A 26,163-nucleotide genomic window follows, 5' to 3' on the forward strand; every position below is an offset into this window, starting at 1 on the left:
CATGAAACAGCTAGGCCTTTTGAATAACTGGTTTTGTTTTATTCTATATGTCATCATAATTATTAAGTGTTGCTATATGAAGCAGTTATTATTAGAACAGACAACAAATAAATATTATCACAGCAAAATATGCCACTCGCTCGCAGGCTTTAGAATCAGACCTTACTCAGGGCGAATGGGATAGAAGTCTAGTGGAAAACTCTAGAAACCAGCCACGGTAGCCAGGCCTAACCTCCACGCCTCTGTCTGTCTACACTAATTCTGTTACACTTCACTTGGTTTAGGACCTTGGCTGCCTAGCTGTGATTTTAGCCTGTAGATATGTTTTCATTGGGTCTCAGTCATTCATTATTGAGTGTGGAGTTCAGATGTGGGTTTCCATCGGGGATACATGAGGAGCAGAACACAGGGCTGTCCAGTGGGTTGATACCACCAGTGAGATCTGGCCTTTGTCCACATGAATCAATAGGCAGAACAAAACGTCTAACCCCTGTGCTTGGAGTCAAGTCATATGATCTGAAAAGTTTTGTTGTGGTTTAGCATAGTGCCTCTTCGGATAAAAACTGAGGCACCTAGCAAACAGATTATGAAACTGAGTCATACTTTTGGTTTAAAATGTTCTCTCACTTCCAAGTTGTTGGTTAAATTAATCAGTTTTAAAGGCCCAATGCAGTAACAATTTAGTTTTTCCTGTGTTTTGTATCATATTGTTCAAAAACAAACACTGTGAAAGTGTGAATAAATGTGATCAGAGTTATTTCCAGATAGTTGCTGTTTGAAAATACAATTTACACAGGACCTTCTAATCAGCAGGTTTTACATGGGCAGAGTTTTGACTTGCCAAAATGTATATTTTTTATTTCACCTTATTTAACCAGGTAGGCCAGTTGAGAACAAGTTCAGGTTTACAACTGCAACCTGGCCAAAATAAAGCAAAGCAGTGCGACAAAAACAACAACACAGAGTTACACATGGGATAAACAAAAGTACAGTCAATAACAATAGAATATTGTATACGGTGTGTGCAAATGAAGTAAGGAGGTAAGGCAATAAATTGGCCACTAGTGGCAAAGTAATTACAAATTAGCAATTTACACTGGAGTGATACATGTGCTGATGAGAATGTGCAAGTAGAAATACTGGTGTGCAAAAGAGCAGAAAATGAGGGGATGAGGTAGGTAGTTGGTTGGATGGGCTATTTACAGATGGACTGTGTACACCAGCAGCGATCGGTAAGCTGCTCTGACAGCTGACGCTTAAAGTTAGTGAGGGAGATATAAGTCTAAAACTTCAGTGATTTTTGCAATTCGTTCCAGTCATTGGCAGCAGAGAACTGGAGGGAAAGGCGGTGTTGGAATTGTTGGCTTTGGGAATGACCAGTGAAATATACCGGACGGAGCGTGTGCTATGGGTGGGTGTTACTATGGTGACCAGTGTACCTAGCAAAGACTTATAGATGACCTGGAGCCAGTGGGTTTGTCGACGAATATGTAGCGAGGACCAGCCAACGAGAGCATACATGTAGTATATGGTGCTTTGGTTACAAAACGGATGGCACTGTGATAGACTGCATCCAATTTGCTGAGTAGAGTGTTGGAGGCTATTTTGTAAATGACATCGCCGAAGTCAAGGATCGGTAGGATAGTACATTTTACGAGGGTATGTTTGGCAGCATGAGTGAAGGAGGCTTTGTTTGCAAAAATAGGAAGCCAATTCTAGATTTAACTTTGGATTGGAGATGCTTAATGTGAGTCTGGAAGGAGAGTTTACAGTCTAGCCAGACACCTAGGTACAGTGCCTTGCGAAAGTATTCGGCCCCCTTGAACTTTGCGACCTTTTGCCACATTTCTGGCTTCAAACATAAAGATATAAAACTGTATTTTTTTGTGAAGAATCAACAACAAGTGGGACACAATCATGAAGTGGAACGACATTTATTGGATATTTCAAACTTTTTTAACAAATCAAAAACTGAAAAATTGGGCGTGCAAAATTATTCAGCCCCCTTAAGTTAATGCTTTGTAGCGCCACCTTTTGCTGCGATTACAGCTGTAAGTCGCTTGGGGTATGTCTCTATCAGTTTTGCACATCGAGAGACTGAAATTTTTTCCCATTCCTCCTTGCAAAACAGCTCGAGCTCAGTGAGGTTGGATGGAGAGCATTTATGAACAGCAGTTTTCAGTTCTTTCCACAGATTCTCGATTGGATTCAGGTCTGGACTTTGACTTGGCCATTCTAACACCTGGATATGTTTATTTTTGAACCATTCCATTGTAGATTTTGCTTTATGTTTTGGATCATTGTCTTGTTGGAAGACAAATCTCCGTCCCAGTCTCGGGTCATTTGCAGACTCCATCAGGTTTTCTTCCAGAATGGTCCTGTATTTGGCTCCATCCATCTTCCCATCAATTTTAACCATCTTCCCTGTCCCTGCTGAAGAAAAGCAGGCCCAAACCATGATGCTGCCACCACCATGTTTGACAGTGGGGATGGTGTGTTGCTTTTACGCCAAACATAATGTTTTGCATTGTTGCCAAAAAGTTCAATTTTGGTTTCATCTGACCAGAGCACCTTCTTCCACGTTTGGTGTGTCTCCCAGGTGGCTTGTGGCTAACTTTAACCGACACTTTTTATGGATATCTTTAAGAAATGGCTTTCTTCTTGCCACTCTTCCATAAAGGCCAGATTTGTGCAATATACGACTGATTGTTGTCCTATGGACAGAGTCTCCCACCTCAGCTGTAGATCTCTGCAGTTCATCCAGAGTGATCATGGGCCTCCTGGCTGCATCTCTGATCAGTCTTCTCCTTGTATGAGCTGAAAGTTTAGAGGGACGGCCAGGTCTTGGTAGATTTGCAGTGGTCTGATACTCCTTCCATTTCAATATTATCGCTTGCACAGTGCTCCTTGGGATGTTTAAAGCTTGGGAAATCTTTTTGTATCCAAATCCGGCTTTAAACTTCTTCACAACAGTATCTCAGACCTGCCTGGTGTGTTCCTTGTTCTTCATGATGCTCTCTGCGCTTTTAACGGACCTCTGAGACTATCACAGTGCAGGTGCATTTATACGGAGACTTGATTACACACAGGTGGATTGTATTTATCATCATTAGTCATTTAGGTCAACATTGGATCATTCAGAGATCCTCACTGAACTTCTGGAGAGAGTTTGCTGCACTGAAAGTAAAGGGGCTGAATAATATTGCACGCCCAATTTTTCAGTTTTTGATTTGTTAAAAAAGTTTGAAATATCCAATAAATGTCGTTCCACTTCATGATTGTGTCCCACTTGTTGTTGATTCTTCACAAAAAAATACAGTTTTATATCTTTATGTTAGAAGCCTGAAATGTGGCAAAAGGTCGCAAAGTTCAAGGGGGCCGAATACTTTCGCAAGGCACTGTATTTGTAGTTGTCCACATATTCTAAGTCAGAACAGTCCAGAGTAGTGATGCTAGTCGGGTGTGCGGGTGCGTGCAGCGATCGGTTGAAGAGCATGCATTTAGTTTTAATAGCATTTAAGAGCAGTTGGAGGCCATGGAAGGAGTGTTGTATGGCTTTGAAGCTCGTTTGGAGGTTTGTTAACACAGTGTCCAAAGAAGGGCCAGACGTATACAGAATGGTGTCATCTGCATAGAGGTGGATCAGAGAATCACCCGCAGCAAGAGCGACATCATTGATATATACAGAGAAAAGAGTCAAACTGGTCGCGATTCGAAATGGTCGGTGATCTGTTTGTTCACTTGGTTTTTGAAGACTTTAGAAAGGCAGGGCAGGATGGATATGGGTCTGTAACAGTTTGTGTCTAGAGTGTCTTCCCCTTTGAAGAGGGGGATGACAGCGGCCGCTTTCCAATCTTTAGGAATCTCAGATGATATGAAAGAGAGGTTGAACAGACTAGTAATAGGGGTTGCAACAATGGCAGCGGATAATTTTAGGAAAAGAGGGTCCAGATTGTCTAGCCCAGCTGATTTGTAGGGATCCAGATTTTGCAGCTCTTTCAGAACACCAGCTGTCTGGATCTGGGTGAAGGAGAAGTGGGGGGGGGGGCTTGGGCCAGTTGTTGCTGGTGGTGCAGAGCTGTTGGCCGGGGTTGGGGTAGCCAGGTGGAAAGCATGGCCATCCGTAGAGGAATGCTCATTGAAATTCTAGATTATCGTGGATTTATCAGTGGTGACAGTTTTGCCTGGTCTCAGTGCAGTGTGCAGCTGGGAGGAGGTACTCTTATACTCCATGGACTTTACAGTGTCCCAAAACTTTTGGCAATTAGTGCTGCAACATGCAAATTTCTGTTTGAAAAAGCTAGCCTTTGCTTTCCTAACTGAGTGTGTGTATTGGTTCCTGACTTCACTGAAAGTTGCATATCGCGGGGACTATTCGATGCTAGTGCAGTACGCCATAGGGTGTTTTTGTGCTGGTCAAGGGCAGTCAAGTCTGGAGTGAGCCAAGGGCTATATCTGTTCTTAGTTCTACATTTTTTGAAAGGGGCATGCTTATTTAAGATGTTGAGGAAAGCACTTTTAAAGAACAAACAGGCATCCTCTACTGATGGGATGAGGTTAATATCCTTCCAGGATACCCGGGCCAGGTTGATTAGAAAGGCCTGCTCGCAGAAGTGTTTTAGGGAGCGTTTGACAGTGATGAGGGGTGGTCGTTTGACAGCGGACCCATAACGGACGCAGGCAATGAGGCAGTGATCGCTGAGTTCCTGGTTGAAAACAGCAGAGGTGTATTTAGAGTGCAAATTGGTCAGGATTATATCTGAGGGTGCCCATGTTTACAGATTTGGGATTGTACCTGGTAGGTTCCTTGATAATTTGTGTGAGATTGAGGGCATCTAGCTTAGATTGTAGGACAGCCGGGGTGTTAAGCATATCCCAATTTAGGTCACCTAGCAGTGCGAACTCTGACGATAGATGGGGGGCAATCAATTCACATATGGTGTCCAGGGCACAGCTGGGAGCTGAGGGGGGTCTATAACAAGTGTCAACAGTGAGGGACTTATTTCTGGAGAGATGGATCTTTAAAAGTAGAAGCTCAAACTGTTTTGGCATAGACCTGGATAGTATGACAGAACGCTACAGTCTATCTCTACAGTAGATAACAATTCTGCCCCCTTTAGCAGTTATGTCTTGATGGAAAATGTTGTAATTGGGGATGGACATTTCAGAATTGTTGGTAGCCTTCCTAAATCAGGATTCAGACACGGCTAGGACATCAGGGTTGGCGAAGTGTGCTAAAGCAGTGAATAAAGCAAACTTAGGGAGGAGGCTTCTGATGTTAACATGCATGAACCAAAGGCTTTTACGGTTGCAGAAGTCAACAAATGAGACCTCTTGGAGACACACAGGGCCTGGGTTAACCTCTACATCACCAGAGGAACAGAGGAGGAGTAGGATGAGGGTACGGCTAAAGGCTATAAGAACTGGTCGTCTAGTGCGTTCGGAACAGAGAATAAAAGGAGCAGATTTCTGGGTGTGGTAGGATAGATTCAGGGCATAGTGTACAGACAAGGGTATGGTAGGGTGCGAGTACAGTGGGGGTAAACCTAGGCATTGAGTGACAATGAGAGAGGTTGCATCTCTGGAGGCGCCAGTTATGCTAGGTGCGGTCTCCGCATGTGTGGGGGGTGGGACAAGGGGGCTATCTGAGGCATGTTGAGCAGGACTAGGGGCTTCGCAGTAAAATTAAACAATGAGAGCTGCCCTAAACAACAGTATACAAGCTAAAATAACAAGGTAAAATAACAAAGAGCGTTCCAAACCTCTCTGCCAATAACAGCTAGTTTTCAGGTTATAATGCCCCTAGGCAAAATTCTTGCTTGAGAAATATTTTTTGCTGAAAGGTGATTTTTGTTTCTTTTTGACGATTTTATTGAAAAACTATTACAGTAAGGTACTTAATTGTTACACATAAAATTATTTGATTGTGTGATAAAAACAGCTGCACAGAGCCTTTAAGCCAAATAAGTGACCATATAGAGCATGTGTCATCTGTTTTATGTCACACACACACACACACACACACACACACACACACACACACACACACACACACACACACACACATTATATAAGTGGCATAGCTGTAGTGCCAGAGTGCAGATCCTCTCTGCCACAGAGTGTCAGGTGATGCCCAGAGGGGGCAGGTGTGGACAGAGAGATATTATGTCTGGCTTTACATACTGTCCCCTTCCCTAGACCACCCAGTACTTATTAAGGCCCTCTCTGCACCTGGCCAGCACACTACACAGCACATGTAAAGAGGGCTAGGGGGAGTGTAGGACAGTGCCTAATGTCTTTGCTAAGTAAGACATGATGCATTACTCTACTCTCCTGTCAGCCTTTGCTAACTGTGGAGGTAATTAGGTTCCTAGACATTACATTGCTTCCCATTAGTCTATATAGGGCAATACATGTTGGATATGGTCTGTCTTGTAATTACATTATGCTGTAGTATGTACATCATCACTCCTATAGCTGTTAAACTTCTAAACTGGTTCTGTATCTCTCTTGTTCATGCAGCTTCCATATTCTCCTTCCCAGACTCCCTCTGTGCTCCACTCTCCCAGCTGCAGACATTTGAGTTGTGTGGAGCAACACTTTATAACCTGAGCTCCAGTCCAGGAATTATTGTAGTTGTTCCTAAGTGCCTGCAATACAGGGCAGGGAAAGAGCCTGTAGAAATATTAAAGGGTTTTATGCTTAGATTTTGACATTCATTCCCTGTGAGAGCTCTGTTTTCCAAACCCCATGCATTTGAGATAAGTGAAAAAGAACCTGGAAGGCATTCGTTTTTTGCATAGCCTCAGGCTAAACCTGCTGCTTACAAAGGCAAAAAAACTAAGTCAAAGATATAAAGGCTGTGAAAACGCCTGAGAAATGAAACAGCTGTCTTGTGTGTTAGCTAGGTGTCACACTGATGCTGTTGCTGGGCACTACCCTGTCCTAGAACCAAGTTCTGCAACGCAATTTTTGGACCGAAAAGATAATGCTGGTCCCTGGAATCCGAAATGAAACATTGATTAAATGAGAATGAAAGTCACACTTTCCAGTCTGTTGGGTTTTTGCTGTGGCGATAAAGACACCCTGTTATGTTCTCTAGCTCTTAATTTCATGCAAAAATAATCCCCACCGCTGCCACAGACTGCTTATAGACCCACATAAAATGACATATGCTAGTTTAAGGGGATAGACATCGAAAGTATGAGGTTTATGTAATTGTTCAGTTGTTATATAATAATTTTTATTGCTATATAAAATATGTATTTTATTTAAATGTATGTATGGCAAAATATGCGTTGCGTTTTAGAGGACACCTCAATGAACTCCTTTTTGATATACATATGAATGTTTTATAGATATGCTTTTTGGGATTCATATGCTTCCCATGAATATAATGTGATATTAATATTTAATGCTACTGTCCTCTTGAGAGATGACGAACTCTACTGATTTTGTGACCCAAAATAATCTCCTGTTCACCTCTCCGGATTTAAATTGTGTTGTAAAATTCTTTGTCCCGTGACACAACTCCTGGATTAGCTATTCTGCTTAGAAAGAGTGACATGATAATGTCTAACTATTGTGTAATCTGTTGTGGCTGCTCTTATCTCTAAGAACACATCGTTTTGTCCTCGCCTTCCCTGCTCTAGGTGATCCAGGCAGTTTTCTTTGGCGTGTGTGTGCTGACAGACCTGTCCAGACTGCTGACCAAGGGCAGTGAGAACCAGGAGCAAGACAGGCAGCTTAGGAAGCTCATTGGCCTGAGGGACTGGATGATGGCCGTGCTGGCCTTCCCCGTTGGAGTGGTGAGCGATAGTCACGACACAACACTACAGTAGGCCTGGAGCGTTTGAGTCTGCTCTCAGATCTGATTGTGTTGTACCGCTAACTCAACGACCATTGAAGTAGACTATACTGTACAGCACAACCAGATCTGGGACTATGATAGTTTCCCTTTTACAGTACGCCAACGATGCACAAATTCACTGAGAAAGAAGCAGAAGACACTGTAAATGTTCTGCATTGTTAAGAACGGCCTTTCTTACTCTGACAGTCTAGATGCTTGAAACCACAGATCCACAACAACCATATGTTTCCATTCTCGTTCCCTTTTCAAGAATCATTCATGGATAGAAGAAAGATATTTGAAGAAACAGCTAATGTACCGGAATATGTGCTTCATTGCATTATTGTTATTTAATGCAAGTATCCTCAGTGCAGCATACAATACTACAGCTTCACTGATGTAGAGTACAGTGCATTCGGAAAGTATTCAGACCTCTTGACATTTTCCACATTGTGTTACCTTACAGCCTATTCCCAAAAAATTATTTATACACAATACTGCATAATGACAAATTAAAAACAGGTTTTTATAAATTTTTGCAAATTTATTCAAATAAAAAACAGAAATATCACATTTACATAAGTATTCAGACCCATTACTCAGTACTTTGTTGAAGCACCTTTGGCAGCGATTACAGCCTCGAGTCTTCTTGGGTATGACGCTACAAGCTTAGCACACCTGTATTTGGGGAGTTTCTCCCATTATTCTCTGCAGATCCTCTCAAACTCTATCAGGTTGGATGGGGAGTGTAGCTGCATCAGCTATTTTCAGATTTTCGATCGGATTCAAGTCCGGGCTCTGGCTGGGCCACTCAAGGACATTCAGAAACTTGTCTTGAAGCCACTCCTGCATAGTCTTGGCTGTGTGCTTAGGGTCGTTGTCCTGTTGGAATGTGAACCTTCGCCCCAGTCCTGAGTGCTCTGAAGCAGGTTTTTTTCAAGGATCTTGCTGTACTTTGCTTCGTTCATCTTTGCCTCAATCCTGACTAGTCTCCCAGTCCCTACCGCTGAAAAACATCCCCACAGCATGATGCTGCCATCACCATGCTTCCCCGTAGGGATGGTGCCAGGTTTCCTCCAGACGTGACGCTTGGCATTCAGGTCAAAGAGTTAAATCTCGGTTTCATCAGACCAGAGAATCTTGTTTCTCATGGTCTGAGAGTCTTTAAGTGCCTTTTGGCAACTCCAAGCAGGCTGTCATGTGCCTTTTACTGAGGAGTGGCTTCTGTCTGGCCACTCTTACATAAAGGCCTGATTGGTGAGGGGTGCAGAGATGGTTGTCGTTCTGGAAGGTTCACCCATCTCCACAGAGGAACTCTGACCATCGGGTTCTTGGTCACCTCCCTGACCAAGGCCCTTCTTCCCCGATTGCTCAGTTTGATCGGGCGGCCAGCTCTAGGATGAGTCTTGGTGGTTCCAAACTTCTTCCATTTAAGAATGATGGAGGCCACTGTGTTCTTGGGGACCTTCAAAGCTGCAGAAATGTTATCGTACCATTCCCCAGATCTGTGCCTCAACACAATCCTGTATCGGAGCTCTTCCTTCAACCTCATGGCTTAGTTTTTGCTCTGTCATGTGCTGTCAACTGTGGGACCTTATATAGACAAGTGTGTGCCTTTCCAAATCATGTCCAATCAATTGAATTTACCACATCTGGAGTTGTAGAAAGTTGTACAAGGATCTCAAGGATGATCAATGGAAACAGCATGCACCTGAGCTCAATTTCGAGTATCATAGCAAAGGGTCTGAATACTTATGTAAATAATATATTTTTTTAAATGTTTTTTTATACATTTGTAAAACTTCAAAAAACCTGTTTTCGCTTCGTCATTATGGGGTATTGTGTGTAGATTGCAGATGTATTAATTTTTTTAATCAATTTTAGATTGAGGCTGTAACGTAACAAAATGTGGGAAAAGTCAAGGGGTCTGAATACTTTCCGAAGGTACCGTATCTGAGAAGCATAACAGAAACTCAACAACTCCACATACTAAACAAGTGTCTGTTTGTCTTCTAGGTCGCCAGACACATGCTAGTCTTTAGCCTATATGTTGGTCAGCCAAATCCATCTCACTTCTCACTGGTGAAACCGAAAGGCTGACGGAAAGGAAAGGTCCCCTAGCTAGCCTTCCGTGTGAGTCAGTGGACACCTTTCCCTGGTGCATGCTGCTGTCTGTGGTCTTACTGGACTGCACTGGCCTCTGGGAGGGCCTTTGCATAAGTAAGGACACCAAGTCACATTGTCTTGGATGCAGCACGGCCCATTTGCTTTGCAAATGCCAAGTCATCTATGAGCATGGGTGTCATGTGACAGCCTTGGAGGCAGCGGGCAGGCAGCGGTCAGGCAACGAGAAAAAGGAAACTGTGTTTGTCTTGCTTTTATATGCCCTTGTCCGTGATTGCCATCTGATAATTACTCTGAAAATATTTAAATTGGATCTTTGCTGGTGTCTTTTTTTTCTGTTGCAGGAAGAGGTGATGTTTTAGTTTCATACAGTGAGGAGGTGGCGAAGGGCCAGGGTGCCCAGGCAGCAGGTGCTGAGGGGTTCGTACAGAGATGTGTATTTATAAGGTACTGGGAAGATACTGGTTGCCAATATGATGGTTTTTCCAGGCCTCGAGCCAAAAGATAGGGACATCATTTCATGTTCACTAACTTTGGCCTAGTCACTGTGTAATAAGTAAGAAGAAAATTACATGTCATGTCATCATCTTTTTTAACATGGCCTAAAGTGAAATAGGGACAGGCATGTTCTGTGTATCACAGTCCTTGTTTACCATAGATCATGTGACGTGTGCTGGGACCGAATTTTGATCCTGTGTTCTTCTGTGTAGGTACCCTTAGAAAAAAACACATGAAAAAAAAGAACGTGCAGAAAACATGTGAGTCAGACATGTGGTTTCCATACATTCGACCAAAAGGGACAGCACTCATTTTGAAGTCGTAGGCGGGGCTTACCTCATCACGTGACCATGAGCAACCATGAACGATTCATGCCCGCTACACTTTGACATGTGCATTTTCACATTTAAATGTCAACTAGGACTGTCAAACCAATTTGATCCAGTTCATCGCAGGATTTCCTGTGATTGATCAGGATTAATCGCAAATTAATCATTTTCTCAAATTGAGCTGTAATTTAAGATGTATTTATACAAAAAGCATTAAAGGAATATTATCAAAATCAGGTAAATTGATAAAGAGACTTTCTTTAACCTCAAAGTCAACTTGTTTTGACATTGTTGTTTTTAGTATATAGATTATGTATGTTGGACGTTTTCAGTGTTTCAACACTTTCAAACCAAAATTACAAAAAGTGACCTTGAGTTAACTGATTAACTCTGACAGCGCAAATTTTAACATGTCAAAAAGGATAGATAATAGGCCTCCAGAGGGGCACAGCGGTCTAAGGCCCTGCTTTGCAGTGCTTGAGGCGTCACTAAAGACCAGGGTTTGATCCCAGGCTGTATCACAGCCGGCCACGACCGGGAGACCCATGAGGTGGTGCACAATTGGCCCAGCATCGTCCGGGTTAGGGGAGGGTTTGGCCGGCCGGGATGTCCTTGTCCCATCACCCTCTAGCGACTCCTTGTGGCGGGCCAGGCGCATGCACGCTGACTTCGGTCGCCAGGTGTACGGTGTTTCCTCCGACACATTGGTGCGGGTGGCTTCCAGGTGAAGAGAGCAGTGTGGCTTGGCAGGGTCGTGTTTCAGGGGACGCATGGCTCTCGACCTTCGCCTCTCCCGAGTCCGTACGGGAGTTGCAGCGATGGGACAAGACTGTAAATACTAATTGGATACCACAGAATTGGGGAGAAAAAGGGCTAAAAAATATAAATAAGAAGACACTCAGCGCTTCTCTGTCCTTTACACTGGGCTCTTCTAACGGTCACTGACCAACGTATGAAGAAGAGAGGAGTGTGCCTTCAGCTGTAACACTCCAAATGGAATTAAATAAAAGTAACAAGTAATTAACAAATAATAACAAAATAACAATAGCAATACTATATACAGGGGGTACCGGTACAGAGTCAATGTGCAGGGGGACCGGTTAGTTGAGGTAATATGTACATGTAGGTAGAGTTATTACAGTGACTATGCACAGATGATAACCACAGAGAGTAGCAGCGGTGTAAAAGACGGGGAGGGGCAATCCAAGTAGTCTGGGTAGCCATTTGACTAGATGTTCAGGAGTCTTATGGCTTGAGGGTAGAAGCTGTTTAGAAGCCTCTTCGACCTAGACTTGGTGTCTATGACCAGGGTGGCTGGAGTCTTTGACAATTTTTAGGGCCTTCCTCTGACACGCCTGGTATAGAGGTCCTGTATGGCAGGAAGCTTGGCCCCAGTGATGTACTGAGCCGTTTGCACTACCCTCTGTAGTGCTTTGCGGTCAGAGGCCGAACAGTTGCCATACCAGGCAGTGATCAAGATGGCGCCGAGGAACATGACTGAAGTTTTACATTCTCCCAACTAATAGTGCTATTTTGTTTGTTTTTTGGCATTTTGTGTAACTTATTTTTAAACTTATTGTGTACATAATGTACACAATACATGTGTACATATGTTGCTGCTACTGTCTCTTATGACCAAAAATAACTTCTGGACATGAGAACAGCGATTACTCACCGCGGACTGGAATAAACTTTTTCCTTTAACGAGTCCGACAAGAACGATATCCTGCTTTCTGGGAACAGGCCCAGATCCATGCCTTTTGCGTGAAGAAAAGACGCAGGGAAAGGGGACGCAGATCGGGCAGCCTTCTGAGAATCCGTAGGCGAGCAAGTAAACTCCCACTGCCATCTGTTCTTCTTGCTTCTTTCCTGCCTGGATGGCAGGAAGCTTGGCCCCAGTGATGTGCAGGGCCATTCGCACTACCCTCTGTAGCGCCTTACGGTCAGATGCCGAGCAGTTCCCATACCATACCAGGCGGTGATGCAACCAGTCAGGATGCTCTCGATGGTGCAGCTGTAGAACCTTTTGAGGATCTGAGGACCCATGCCCTCCTCACGATTGTCTTAGTGTGCTTGGACCATGTTAGTTTGTTGGTGATGTGGACACCAAGGAACTTGAAGCTCTCAACCTGCATCCACTGCAGCCAGGTCGATGAGAATGGGGGCGTGCTCGGTCCTCTTTTTCCTGTAGTCCACAATCAGCTCCTTTGTCTTGATAACCTTGAGGGAGAGGTTGTTGTCATGGCACCACACGGCCAGGTCTCTGAACTCCTCACTATAGGCTGTCTCGTCTTTGTCGGTGATCAGACCTACCACTCTTGTGTCATCGGCAAACTTAATGATGGTGTAGGAGTCGTGCCTGGCCGTGCAGTCATGAGTGAACAGGGAATACAGGAGGGTACTGAGCACACACCCTTGAAGGGCCCTTGTGTTGAGGATCAGCATGGCTAATGTGTTGTTACCTACCCTTACCACCTGGGGGCGGCCCGTCAGGAAGTGCAGGATCCAGTTGCAAAGGGAGATGTTTGGTCCCAGGGTCCTTAGCTTATTGAAGAGCTTTGAGACCACTATGGTGTTGAACGCTGAGCTGTAGTCAATGAATAGCATTCTCACATAGGTGTTCCTTTTGTCCAGGTGGGAAAGGGCAGTGTGGAGTGCAATAGAGATTGCATCATCTGTGGATCTGTTGGGGCGGTATGCGAATTGGAGTGGGTCTATGGTTTCTGGGATAATGGTGTTGATGTGAGCCATGACCAGCCTTTCGAAGCCCTTCATGTCTACAGACGTGAGTGCTACGGATCGGTAGTCATTTAAGCAGGTTACCTTAGTATTCTTGGGCACAGGCACTATGGTGGTCAGCTTGAAACGTGTTGGTATTACAGACAGGGAGAGGTTGAAAATGTCAGTGAAGACACTTGCCATTTGGTCAGAGCATGCTCGCAGTACCCGTCCTGGTAATCTGTCTGGCCCTGCGGCCTTGTGAATGTTGACCTGTTTAAAGGTCTTACTCACATCGGCTGCGGAGAGCATGATTACACAGTCTTTCAGAACAGCTGGTGCTCTCATGCATGTTTCCGTGTTATTTGCCTTGAAGCGAGCATAGAAGTAGTTTAGCTCGTCTGGTAGGCTTGTGTCACTGGGCAGCTCTCGGCTGTGCTTCCCTTTGTAGTCTGTAATAGCTTGCAAGCCCTGCCACATCTGACGAGCGTCAGAGCCGGTGTAATAATCTTAGTCCTGTATTGACGCTTTGCCTGTTTGATGGTTTGTCGGAGGGCATAGTGGGATTTCTTACAAGCTTCCGGGTTAGAGTCCCGCTCCTTGAAAGCGGTAGCTCTAGCCTTTAGCTCAGTGCGGATGTTGCCTGTAATCCATGGCTTCTGGTTGGGGTGTGTACGTACCGTCACAGTGGGGACGACGTCATCGATGTACTTATTGATGAAGCCAATGATTGATGTGGTGTACTCCTCAATGCCATCGGAGGAACCCAGGAACATATTCCAGTCCATACTAGCAAAACAGTCCTGTAGCTTAGCATCTGCTTCATCTGACCTCTTTTTTATTGATCTAGTCACTGGTGCTTCCTACTTTAATTTTAGCTTGTAAGCAGAAATCAGGAGAACAGAATTATGGTCAGATTTGCCAATTGGAGGGAGAGCTTTGTATGAGTCTCTGTGTGTGGAGTAAAGATGGTCCAATGTTTTTTTCCCCCTCTGGTTGCACTTTTAACATGCTGATAGAAATTTGGTAAGACAGATGTAAGTTTCTCTGCATTAAAGTCCCTGGCTACTAGGAACGCCGCCTCTGGGTGAACGTTTTCTTGTTTGCTTATACTCAGGTAGGCCAAGTTACCTTTTTACAGAACGCCATTACAGAATGTGTAAATATATATGTGAAAACACTGCTACTACTGCAACATGTTAACACCACCTTTTCACATGAGGAGAATAACACTGTTTCGCCACCACAGCTGAACTTGCAATTCGATATGTGGAAGTTATATTTTCAAATGCAGATGTCTCTTACATATGAAACTGTTTTCACATGTGCAACTGCAATTGTGTGAGGTGAAAACATGTTTTTCTTCTCATGTGAAAAGATGCCGTTAACATGTGAACTCTAAATGTACTACATGTGATAAAATGGTTTCACGTGAAATTTAACCTCAACATGTGAAAACCGCTATTTCACGTGAAAATGCGATTTCATGTGTGTTTTTTCATAAGGGTAGGCTGTAAGACATGAGTCAATACAGAAGCAGAGCAGAGAGAGAGACCACGCACTGCTCCTTAGGTGTCCTCCTAAAAACCAGCGAGCAGTTGCTAGCGTCACCATCACAGAGCAGTGTAGGCTGCTATATGATGAGCCACTTGGCACTGGCCCCTGTCTGAGAGTTGGCCATGAAGTTCAGTTTACACACCACACAATGGATGTAATTAGTGTCGCGGCTAATGCCGGGAAAAATGAGCCCCAGTCGACGGTGATGTTTGGTAATGATAATATACGTGTATCTCTAGACTGTTCTAGTGCTCTAGTGTGTGTGTGTGTGTGTGTATTCTCCCTGAATTGGTCGGGTATGAATGCATTCCTGGCAGGGTGGAGCGCACTCCTTCATTCTTCCCACCTCTCCACATGATGAAAGAGGAGAGCGTGCCATCAGGGCACAATATCAGGGGCATCTCACATGCATCCGTCTGAGGCGCAGATGGTAGGCCAGGTAATTCCATCCACCTAACTGGGCTGCGGATGGTTTGGCTCCTGGACAGGCTTGAAGGCCCCTGACAGGGCCAGGTGTGGTTTCCCTACAGCCCGATGACATGGAGCCCATGCAGCTAAAAAGGCTGAGGGTGTGGAAATGTGAAATGTCTAAATAAACGACCTGTCTCAGACCGAGTCCATTTACTCGCACTCTGCACCTCGGAGAGGAAATAAGAAATGCTGTTTCTCGCTTTCGAGGGGCTTTAATAAGCTGCTCCCTCAGAGTCAATGCTCTCCATTCAGCAGGCCTGTCTGCCGTGGCCTTGTAACGCAGCCTGTTTATTTGGCTACAGCGGCAAGTCATCGGAAACTTACTGGAAAACAGAGATCCAGTTAAATACTGTGAGAATACGAAGCAAAACAGGATTCTGTCACATCGCTAATCGAGGTTGATTAATGCTAATAGGTTGGGTAGTTGGGTATGGTCGGGAGCAGTTAGAACTGTCTGGATCAAAGAGATTACGGGCAGAACTGGAATCCGTTCACCGAGGAAGCTGCTCCACTCCATGGAGCTGGAACTTCAAATAGCCCCTTTCAAAGCCTCTACACTCGACAGTAACATGCTTGTTTTTGCAGTGCGTTTGATATCCTCACAAGCTTACTACTGTCCTTCCTACAGGGGGCATACAGGGCTTGTGGAGAAGCGCCGGGATAAGAGACAAGGAAAGGAGAAGAAGTCAGCTCTTAGGGATTAATTATGGTATGCTGATATGAAAACATGAGCCCAGAACTGTCGCTTCGCTTCACCTCACGGCTGCATGGTGGGCTTTAGCGCTAGCTCGCCTCGTTGTTAGTATGAGAGTGCCGGGCAGCCTGCCTTTGAAGGAGGAATGGATAGAGGAGATAGCTAGTGCTCAGGTCAGAGGCTGACATCTCTGCGCTCCAGGACTGTCCTCAGATGAACAGACTGTGGGGGCGGCTGGGTCGAGCTCAACCCGGGCCAGGTCAGGCCAAGCAGGAAACCTCATGGAGAGACAGGGAAGAGAAGGGCCACAAAAGAACCAGGGATTTCCTGGGTGGGGATGACCTGAGGGATACCGCGTCTCCAGAGGGTGTAAAACGCAGGCGGATATGGTCTGGAAAATACAAATAGACCATTGCATTGCCATTTAAATTACAGACATATTTATCTTGTCTGAAAAATATGACATGATAATATAATATGAAGACTTAGAGCTGAAAACACAATTTACCGTACTTTTTTTAAATCTACCCTTTGGATAGGTTGAACTATATTTTCTTGGCATAACATGGGCAGCATGTAAACATCCATGGTTATTTGATCCCCTGGGCCCATAGCTTCACAAGGCTGGATGGTGTGTCCTATGACATGGCTCAAGGTGCTGTACTTTTGGGTGTGTAATGGTACGTGTGTCACATATATATTATAGGCTATATACAGTGCCTTGCGAAAGTATTCGGCCCCCTTGAACTTTGCGACCTTTTGCCACATTTCAGGCTTCAAACATAAAGATATAAAACTGTATTTTTTTGTGAAGAATCAACAACAAGTGGGACACAATCATGAAGTGGAACGACATTTATTGGATATTTCAAACCTTTTTAACAAATCAAAAACTGAAAAATTGGGCGTGCAAAATTATTCAGCCCCCTTAAGTTAATACTTTGTAGCGCCACCTTTTGCTGCGATTACAGCTGTAAGTCGCTTGGGGTATGTCTCTATCAGTTTTGCACATCGAGAGACTGAAATTTTTTTCCCATTCCTCCTTGCAAAACAGCTCGAGCTCAGTGAGGTTGGATGGAGAGCATTTGTGAACAGCAGGTTTCAGTTCTTTCCACAGATTCTCGATTGGATTCAGGTCTGGACTTTGACTTGGCCATTCTAACACCTGGATATGTTTATTTTTGAACTATTCCATTGTAGATTTTGCTTTATGTTTTGGATCATTGTCTTGTTGGAAGACAAATCTCCGTCCCAGTCTCAGGTCTTTTGCAGACTCCATCAGGTTTTCTTCCAGAATGGTCCTGTATTTGGCTCCATCCATCTTCCCATCAATTTTAACCATCTTCCCTGTCCCTGCTGAAGAAAAGCAGGCCCAAACCATGATGCTGCCACCACCATGTTTGACAGTGGGGATGGTGTGTTCAGCTGTGTTGCTTTTACGCCAAACATAACGTTTTGCATTGTTGCCAAAAAGTTCAATTTTGGTTTCATCTGACCAGAGCACCTTCTTCCACATGTTTGATGTGTCTCCCAGGTGGCTTGTGGCAAACTTTAAACAACACTTTTTATGGATATCTTTAAGAAATGGCTTTCTTCTTGCCACTCTTCCATAAAGGCCAGATTTGTGCAATATACGACTGATTGTTGTCCTATGGACAGAGTCTCCCACCTCAGCTGTAGATCTCTGCAGTTCATCCAGAGTGATCATGGGCCTCTTGGCTGCATCTCTGATCAGTCTTCTCCTTGTATGAGCTGAAAGTTTAGAGGGACGGCCAGGTCTTGGTAGATTTGCAGTGGTCTGATACTCCTTCCATTTCAATATTATCGCTTGCACAGTGCTCCTTGGGATGTTTAAAGCTTGGGAAATCTTTTTGTATCCAAATCCGGCTTTAAACTTCTTCACAACAGTATCTCGGACCTGCCTGGTGTGTTCCTTGTTCTTCATGATGCTCTCTGCGCTTTTAACGGACCTCTGAGACTATCACAGTGCAGGTGCATTTATACGGAGACTTGATTACACACAGGTGGATTGTATTTATCATCATTAGTCATTTAGGTCAACATTGGATCATTCAGAGATCCTCACTGAACTTCTGGAGAGAGTTTGCTGGACTGAAAGTAAAGGGGCTGAATAATTTTTCAGTTTTTGATTTGTTAAAAAAGTTTGAAATATCCAATAAATGTCGTTCCACTTCATGATTGTGTCCCACTTGTTGTTGATTCTTCACAAAAAAATACAGTTTTATATCTTTATGTTTGAAGCCTGAAATGTGGCAAAAGGTTGCAAAGTTCAAGGGGGCCGAATACTTTCGCAAGGCACTGTATATATTTATAGACTACCACAACCTCACGTTACGCAATATTCCAACCTAGTATTTCCAGCACAAAACATGAACTTACCAACAAATATATCTATGCCAAGTGCAGTGAAGTTTAACTTTGAATTAGTCCTATGTCCTCACTATGCCTCCTATGTTCTCACTATGCCTCCTATGTCCTCACTATTTCTCCTATGTCCTCACTATGTCTCCTATGTCCCTGTCTCTCTGCAGTTTGTGGTGACCATGTTCTGGACCCTGTACTTGTATGACAGAGACCTGGTGTACCCCAGACTGCTGGACAACTTCATACCCCAGTGGCTCAACCACGGCATGGTGAGTACTGTCTGTCTGCTATACTGTTCCCAGGCCTGTCATAGCATTACTCTGTTACATTATTTAGTATGGCTAGTACAGGGTGTCTAGAAAAAAAAAGAGCTAGAATAAGATAATGGTTATGCATACATTTTTGTCAAAAAGACAAATGTTATTTAGTCCCAAAGATAAATGTTATTTCACCCACTACACGTCTATGTGGTCATATTTGTCATTTAACATAATCATTTATCACAGTTAATACGAACAGTTACTCCAGTTGAGGTATTTATTACAGGCCATAAGCATTTTCCCATCACTATTTGAGAACCCACTCAGTAAATAAATAGACATTTGAGAGCATATCTGGAGCCCCAGACATTAGTCACAGTGGACAATGGGCAGCTAATGGTGCCTAAACGCTTCCTATAATAGCAGACAAGTAGCGAGGCACATTTTGTTCTCCTCAATAAGAACAAACCTTCTCTATGGTCATATTGACGTCAGCATTCAAAACAATGGGAAGAGGTTTTTCAACTGCTGATATCAATCAGATGGAACTGAAGCCCTCCTGCTGGCACAATTAGATGATAGGCTTGTTATTCTAGCAGGTGAGACTGGTGATTGATGGCTGTGTTCAATGTGTGTGTGTGTGTGTGTGTGTGTGTGTGTGTGTGTGTGTGTGTGTGTGTGTGTGTGTGTGCGTGTGCGTGTGCGTGTGTGTGTGGGGGTGTGTGTGTGTGTGTGTGTGTGTGTGTGTCTGCACGTGCTACATGTCTTTTGGCTCCACAATCACATCCTATTCCTACAACAAGAGTCAAGCCTCCAGCTGTGTGCATAGACAGTGTATGTAAGGTAAAAAAGTCTCAATGGATGTCTTAATGGATGCGACATATTGTAGTAGTCTGTGTCGTGGCTAGCGAACCAATAATAGTACACAGACTGGTTGCTACGTAACAATAACTGTGTTCACATAGACTGCGTAAGCAATGATAAAGTCTGTGTATGCAATTTGGGTTGAAGTGTATGCAAATGTCCAAAGCGTCACAGATGATATTAAATGGTGTTTAATGGGCCATACTACCGAATACCAGCATACCTTTTTCAGTCAAACCGTGGAACAACGCCTTGTTTAGATTGCAACTATGGATATGCAACCTTTCCATTCAGTAGAGATCACGTGAGAGATAAATCAGATCATTTTCAAGTGGCGCTTTGCAAAAGTGCCGGACTCATATCCTCAAGCTTATTACACTGAACCATATCCACAGCAGCCAGGAGTGTTGTTTGTTGTGTGTGTTGGAATCTGGGTTGCTACGGTCAATTCAAGTCCCAATTGCTCGGATCAAACATAAACAGATCAATGATTATGATTCCGCAAATCAGGACGAGATGTTACCCAGCGCCTCAACAATCATGTGGACCAACATGACCCTGTCCAACCCAGAACAGACACACTCACAGAAAGTGGCCTGGCCTCCAGTCCTGCTAACCATGTTGCTAAGGGCCAACCCCAGGAAATAACCACAACGGGTCCAACAGCTGAAAACAATTCATAATATGCAAACCTTCCAGATATGTGAGCTCTGGACGGGTGACGACTGCAGCAGCAGAGTTACTCCATAGTAAATATTTTGCCACATTCCATGGTACCGCATTTGTTTGTTTACCCCCGCTGCCACGGCAACTGTCTCCTGCTCCTTTCTGTGTTAGGAGGGAGTGACCGGACCCTGTTACTGTTTGGCAGTCTGGCCTGGCCTGTGTCTGCTATTACAGTTCACTACAGAGCAAGAGAGCCTGGCCTAGTTCAGCCCTATATATCTATTGCCTCATCACACTGCATATCACAGGGCTGCTGGTTGAAAATTCAAATACGCAGGCAAACAGGCAGCAGGATGTAACAGAGGAAAGGCAGGCAGGCAGGAATTATTTTGCACCCTGTCTACCACACAATGAAGCCTTGATGCACACAGAGCGATGCAGGGGAGAGAGGTGTTGATAGAAACCTGGTCACACCTTTCCCTCAGTGTGGGAGATACAACAGACCATCCTCACACAGTCCCTGACACAGTGCACTGCTGCACACAGCCCTAGAGATAACGTTATTTCAGGGAAGGCACAAAGAGAAGACAATAATGTTTTATAGACTGTGTAAGGAGGGCTCTGATTACAATGCTGTTAGTACAGCATGTAGTACTGTCAAAGTGATATCCCACTGAATGTCCTATCAACGTTCCGTTCATTTATGCAGAATATCCCCCCTGAATATTCCTTTCAAGTTCACAAAGTAAAGAGAGACTTGACTTCAAAAGTGGGCCACGGAAAGTGTCAATCTGCCATCAAGAGATTTGCCTTCCAGAAGATACACAAAGGAAGAGACAATAAACCAGTGTGAATTCTACAGCATTTGTCACCAAAGCGGGAATATACGGAACAGTTTCCCTCAGCACATGTTTTGATGTTGTCAAATCCCGGTGCTGCATGTTTGGCAAGCTTAACAGGCTTCCCTTAATGTGACTGTGACAATTAGGGCAGAGTCACTTCATCGCCACTTAAACAGTTAGGCATTGCGGATTCTCTGTGAGAGTTCCACCGAGTTCCACCTGCGTCAAACTCGCTTCAACAATAATCCAAGTATTCACTATGTTATAAGTGGGCTGCTGAGAGAGGACTGTCTCTGTACTGTAATGTTCATTCCAGACATCTCTCACCGCGAACAGTCCAGGTTCAAAGCAGCTCAATGCATGTCAATGTATTGAGTAAACATTTGACATTTCCCCGAAGAGATACATATGTAGGGATGGCGCCAGCTGGCTACCAATGTCCCGGTTCACAATAACAACGAGAGTCAGAAACCAACAAAACAAGTGGAAGATTGAAAGAAACAGACAAGTTGGAGGTATTCTATTCTTGTTGGGCCTATGTGGCGTTCGCAGGAAGCCTCTCTCTCCCTCTCTGTCAGGGCAGGCTTATATTTCATTCAGCAGGTCGGTTCAGGGGACGTTTAAATGACACTGTGCCTTGAGATGGACCTCATTGTGCGCTGGGGTCTTTATGACTGATTATCCCTGGTAAACACCCCCTACGTCTCAGCCAGGCCTTTAGTTGCGCTGCCAAGTGTAAAGCCAGGGGACAATGTGATACACCACAGCACCCTTTCCATAAGAGCAGTCCTCTGATTCCCCCACATCAACTATTCATGTCCCTTCTCTTTTACTTTGGTGTGATCCCTCTCTAGGTTCTTTTGTCATGTGTATTTATTTACCTAGGTGGAAATGTATTTGGATTATTATTAAGTTTTCATCACAGATGGTTGTACCAATAATGGTTGTAACAATATCACCTCCTCACGGAGCCCCAACGGTGGAGGTGTCATACTCATAAAATGTAGCGGTCAAACAGGGAAATGGTTCCAATTGTTTCTCCACATTAATTTTTCCCACGGGGGATTTTAAAAACACTTCAAATAAGGGCTGTGTTTCTTGTAGGCTTACACTGGCGTGACATTTTGATAACTATGTAAATCTCTCTGGGACAAGGTGACTCATCAATATATACAGCTCTATTTACCTCAGAACCCCAAAATGCTAATTAGCATCAAAGTAGACATAATGCAAGACTACAAGCTCCAGCACGTCATCTAAAAATCAAATCAGATTTTATTTGTCACATACACATGGTTAGCAGATGTTAATGCAAGTGTAGTGAAATGCTTGTGCTTCTAGTTCCGACAGTGCAGTAATATCTAACAATAATATCTAATAGTAATATCTAACAAGTAATCTAACAATTCCCCAACAACTACCTAATACACACATATCTAAAGGGGTGAATGAGAATATGTACATGTAAGTATATGGATGAGCAATGGTGAAGGTGCAATAGATGGTGTAAAATACAGTATATCCAGATGAAGTCGGAAGTTTACATACACCTTAGCCAAATACATTTGAACTCAGTTTTTCACAATTCCAGATATTTCTGACATTTCAAACTTCCCTGTCTTAGGTCAGTCAGGATAACCACTTGATTTTAAGAATGTGAAATGTCAGAATAATAGTAGAGAGAATTATTTATTTCAGCTTTTATTTCTTTCATCACATTCCCAGTGGGTCAGAAGTTTACGTACACTAAATTAGTACTTAGTAGCATTGCCTTTAAATTGTTTAACTTGGGTCAAACATTTCGGGTAGCCTTCCACAAGCTTCCCACAATAAGTTGGGTGAATTTTGGCCCATTCCTCCTGATAGAGCTGGTGTAACTGAGTTAGGTTTGTAGGCCTCCTTGCTCGCTCACGCTTTTTCAGTGCTGCCCACACATTTTCTATAGGATTGAGGTCAGGGCTTTGTGATGGCCACTCCAAAACCTTGACTTTGTTGTCCTTAAGCCATTTTGCCACAACTTTGGAAGTATGCTTGGGGTCATTATCCATTTGGAAGACCCATTTGCGACCAAGCTTTAACTTCCTGACTGATGTCTTGAGATGTTGCTTCAATTTATTCACATCATTTTTTTCCTCATGAGCCATCTATTTTGTGAAGTACACCAGTCTCTCCTGCAGCAAAGCACCCCCCCCACAACATGATGCTGCCAACCCCGTGCTTCACGGTTGGGATGGTGGTCTTCGGCTTGCAAGCCTCCCCCTTTTCCCTCCAAACATAACAATGGTCATTATGGCCAAACAGTTCTATTTTTGTTTCATCAGCCCAGAGTACATTTATCCAAAAAGTACAATCTTTGTCCCCCCCCATGTGCAGTTGCAAACCGTAGTCTGGCTTTTTTATGATGGTTTCAGAGCAGTGGCTTCTTCCTTGCTGAGCGGCCTTTCAGGTTATGTCGATATAGGACTCGTTTTACTGTGGATATAGATCAATACTTTTTTCCCGGTTTCCTCCAGCATCTTCACAAGGTCCTTTGCTGTTGTTCTGGGATTGATTTGCACTTTTCGCACCAAAGTACGTTCATCTCTAGGAGACAGAACGTGTCTCCTTCTTCCTGAGCGGTATGATGGCTGTGTGGTCCCATGATGTTTATACTTGCGTACTATTGTTTGTAAAGATGAACGTGGTACCTTCAGGCGTTTGGAAATTGCTCCCAAGGATGAACCAGACTTGTGGAGGGCTACATTTTTTTTCTGATGTCTTGGCTGATTTCTTTTGATTTTTCTATGATGTCAAGCAAAGAGGCACTGAGTTTGAAGGTAGACCTTGAAATACATCCACAGGTACAGCTCCAATTGACTCAGATTATGTCAATTAGCCCATCAGAAGCATCTAAAGCCATGACATAATTTTCTGGAATTTTCCAAGCTGTAAGGCACAGTCAACTTAGTGTATGTAAACTTCTGACCCACTGGAATTGTGATACAGTGAATTATAAGTGAAATAATCTGTCTGTAAACAATTGTTGGAAAAAATACTTGTGTCATGCACAAAGTAGATGTCCTAACCGACTGCCAAAACTATAGTTTGTTAACAATACATTTGTGGAGTGGTTGAAAAACAAGTTTTCATGACTCCAACCTAAGTGTATGTAAACTTCCGACTTCAACTGTACATGTGATATGAGTAATGTAAGATATGTAAACATTATTAAAGTGGCATTATTTAGAGTGCATTGTATAAAGTGACTGATCTATTTATTAAAGTGACCAGTGATTGGGTCTCAATGTAGGCAGCAGCCTCTCTGAGTTAGTGATTGCTGTTAAGCAGTCTGATGGCCTTGAGATAGAAGCTGTTTTTCAGTCTCTCGGTCCCAGCTTTGATGCACCTGTACTGACCTTGCATCCTGGATGGTAGCGGGGTGAACAGGCAGTGGCTCGAGTGGTTGATGTCCTTGATGATCTTTTTGGCTTTCCTGTGACATCGGGTATCATAGGTGTCATGAAGGGCAGGTAGTTTGCCCCCGGTGATGCGTTGTGCAGACCGCACCACCCTCTGGAGAGCCTCGCGGTTGAGGGCGGTGCAGTTGCCATACCAGGCTGTGATACAGCCCGACAGGATGCTCTCGATTGTGCTGTAAAAGTTTGTCAGGGTTTTGGGTGACAAGCCACATTTCTTCAGCCTCCTGAAGATTTCTTCACCACACTGTCTGTGTGAGTGGACTATTTCAGTTTGTCTGTGATGTGTACGCCGAGGAACTTAAAACTTTACACATTCTCCACTGCTGTCCCTTCGATGTGGATAGGGGGATGCTCCCTCTCCTCTTTCCTGAAGTCCACGATCATCTCCATTGTTTTGTTGATGTTGAGTGAGAGGTTGTTTTCCTGACACCACACTCCGAATGCCCACACCTCCTCCCTGTAGGCTCTTGTCGTTGTTGGAAATCAAGCACACTACTGTTGTGTCGTCCGCAAACTTGATGATTGAGTTGGAGGCGTGCATGGCCACGTAGTCGTGGGCGAATATGAAGTACAGGAGACAGGTGAGCACGCACCCTTGTGGGCGCTCAGTGTTAAGGGTCAGTGAAGTGGAGATGCTGTTTCCTACCTTCAACACCTGGGGGAGGCCCGTCAAAATCTAGGACCCAATTGCACAGGGCAGGGTTGAGACCCAGGGCCTCCAGCTTGATGATGAGCTTGGAGGGTTCTATGGTGTTGAATGCTGAGCTGTAGTCAATGAACAGCATTCTTACATAGGTAATCATTTTGTCCAGATGGGATAGGGCAGTGTGCAGTGTGATGGCAATTGCATCGTCTCTGGTCCTGTTGGGGCAGTATTCAAACTGATTTGGGTCTAGGGTGGCCGGTAAGGTGGAGGTGATATGATCCTTGAATAGTCTCTCAATGCCCTTCATGATGACAGAAGTGAGTGCTACGGGGCGGTAGTCATTTAGTTTAGTTATCTTTGCCTTCTTGGGTACAGGAAGAATGGTAGCCATCTTGAAGCATGTGGGGACAACAGACTGGGATAGGGATTGATTGAATATGTCCGTAAACACACCAGCCAGCTGGTCTGCGCATGCTTTGAGGACACGGCTAGGGATGCCGTCTGGGCCAGCGGCCTTGCGAGGGTTAACACGTTTAAATGTTTTTACTCATGTCAGCCACGGAGAAGGAAAGGGGGGTGCATTCCTTGTTAGCGGGCCGCGACGGTGGCACTGTATTACCCTCAAAGCGGGCAAAGAAGGTGTTTAGTTTGTCTGGAAGCGTGACGTCGGTGTCCGTGACGTGGCTAGATTTTCTTTTGTAGTCCGGGATTTCCTGTAAACCCTGCTACATATGTATCATGTCTGAGCCATTGAATTGCGACTCCACCTTGTCGCTGTACTGTAATTTTGCTTGTTTGATTG

The 26,163-nt window shown here is 44.2% G+C and overlaps 1 protein-coding gene across 2 annotated transcripts in view; it reads left to right on the plus strand.

Annotated features, from left to right (window-relative positions):
- Positions 1-26,163, plus strand: part of LOC139415146 (androgen-induced 1 (H. sapiens)) — a 95,876-nt gene that overhangs the window by 28,299 nt on the left and 41,414 nt on the right. For both annotated transcript variants that reach the window (XM_071163009.1, XM_071163008.1), the window contains exons 2-3: positions 7,653-7,808; positions 18,793-18,894. In XM_071163009.1, the coding sequence (XP_071019110.1) occupies positions 7,653-7,808; positions 18,793-18,894 (258 nt within the window). The remainder of the gene's footprint in view (positions 1-7,652; positions 7,809-18,792; positions 18,895-26,163) is intronic.

The sequence above is a fragment of the Oncorhynchus clarkii genome, chromosome 8 (genome assembly GCF_045791955.1).
Source record: "Oncorhynchus clarkii lewisi isolate Uvic-CL-2024 chromosome 8, UVic_Ocla_1.0, whole genome shotgun sequence".
Classification (NCBI taxonomy): domain Eukaryota; kingdom Metazoa; phylum Chordata; class Actinopteri; order Salmoniformes; family Salmonidae; genus Oncorhynchus; species Oncorhynchus clarkii.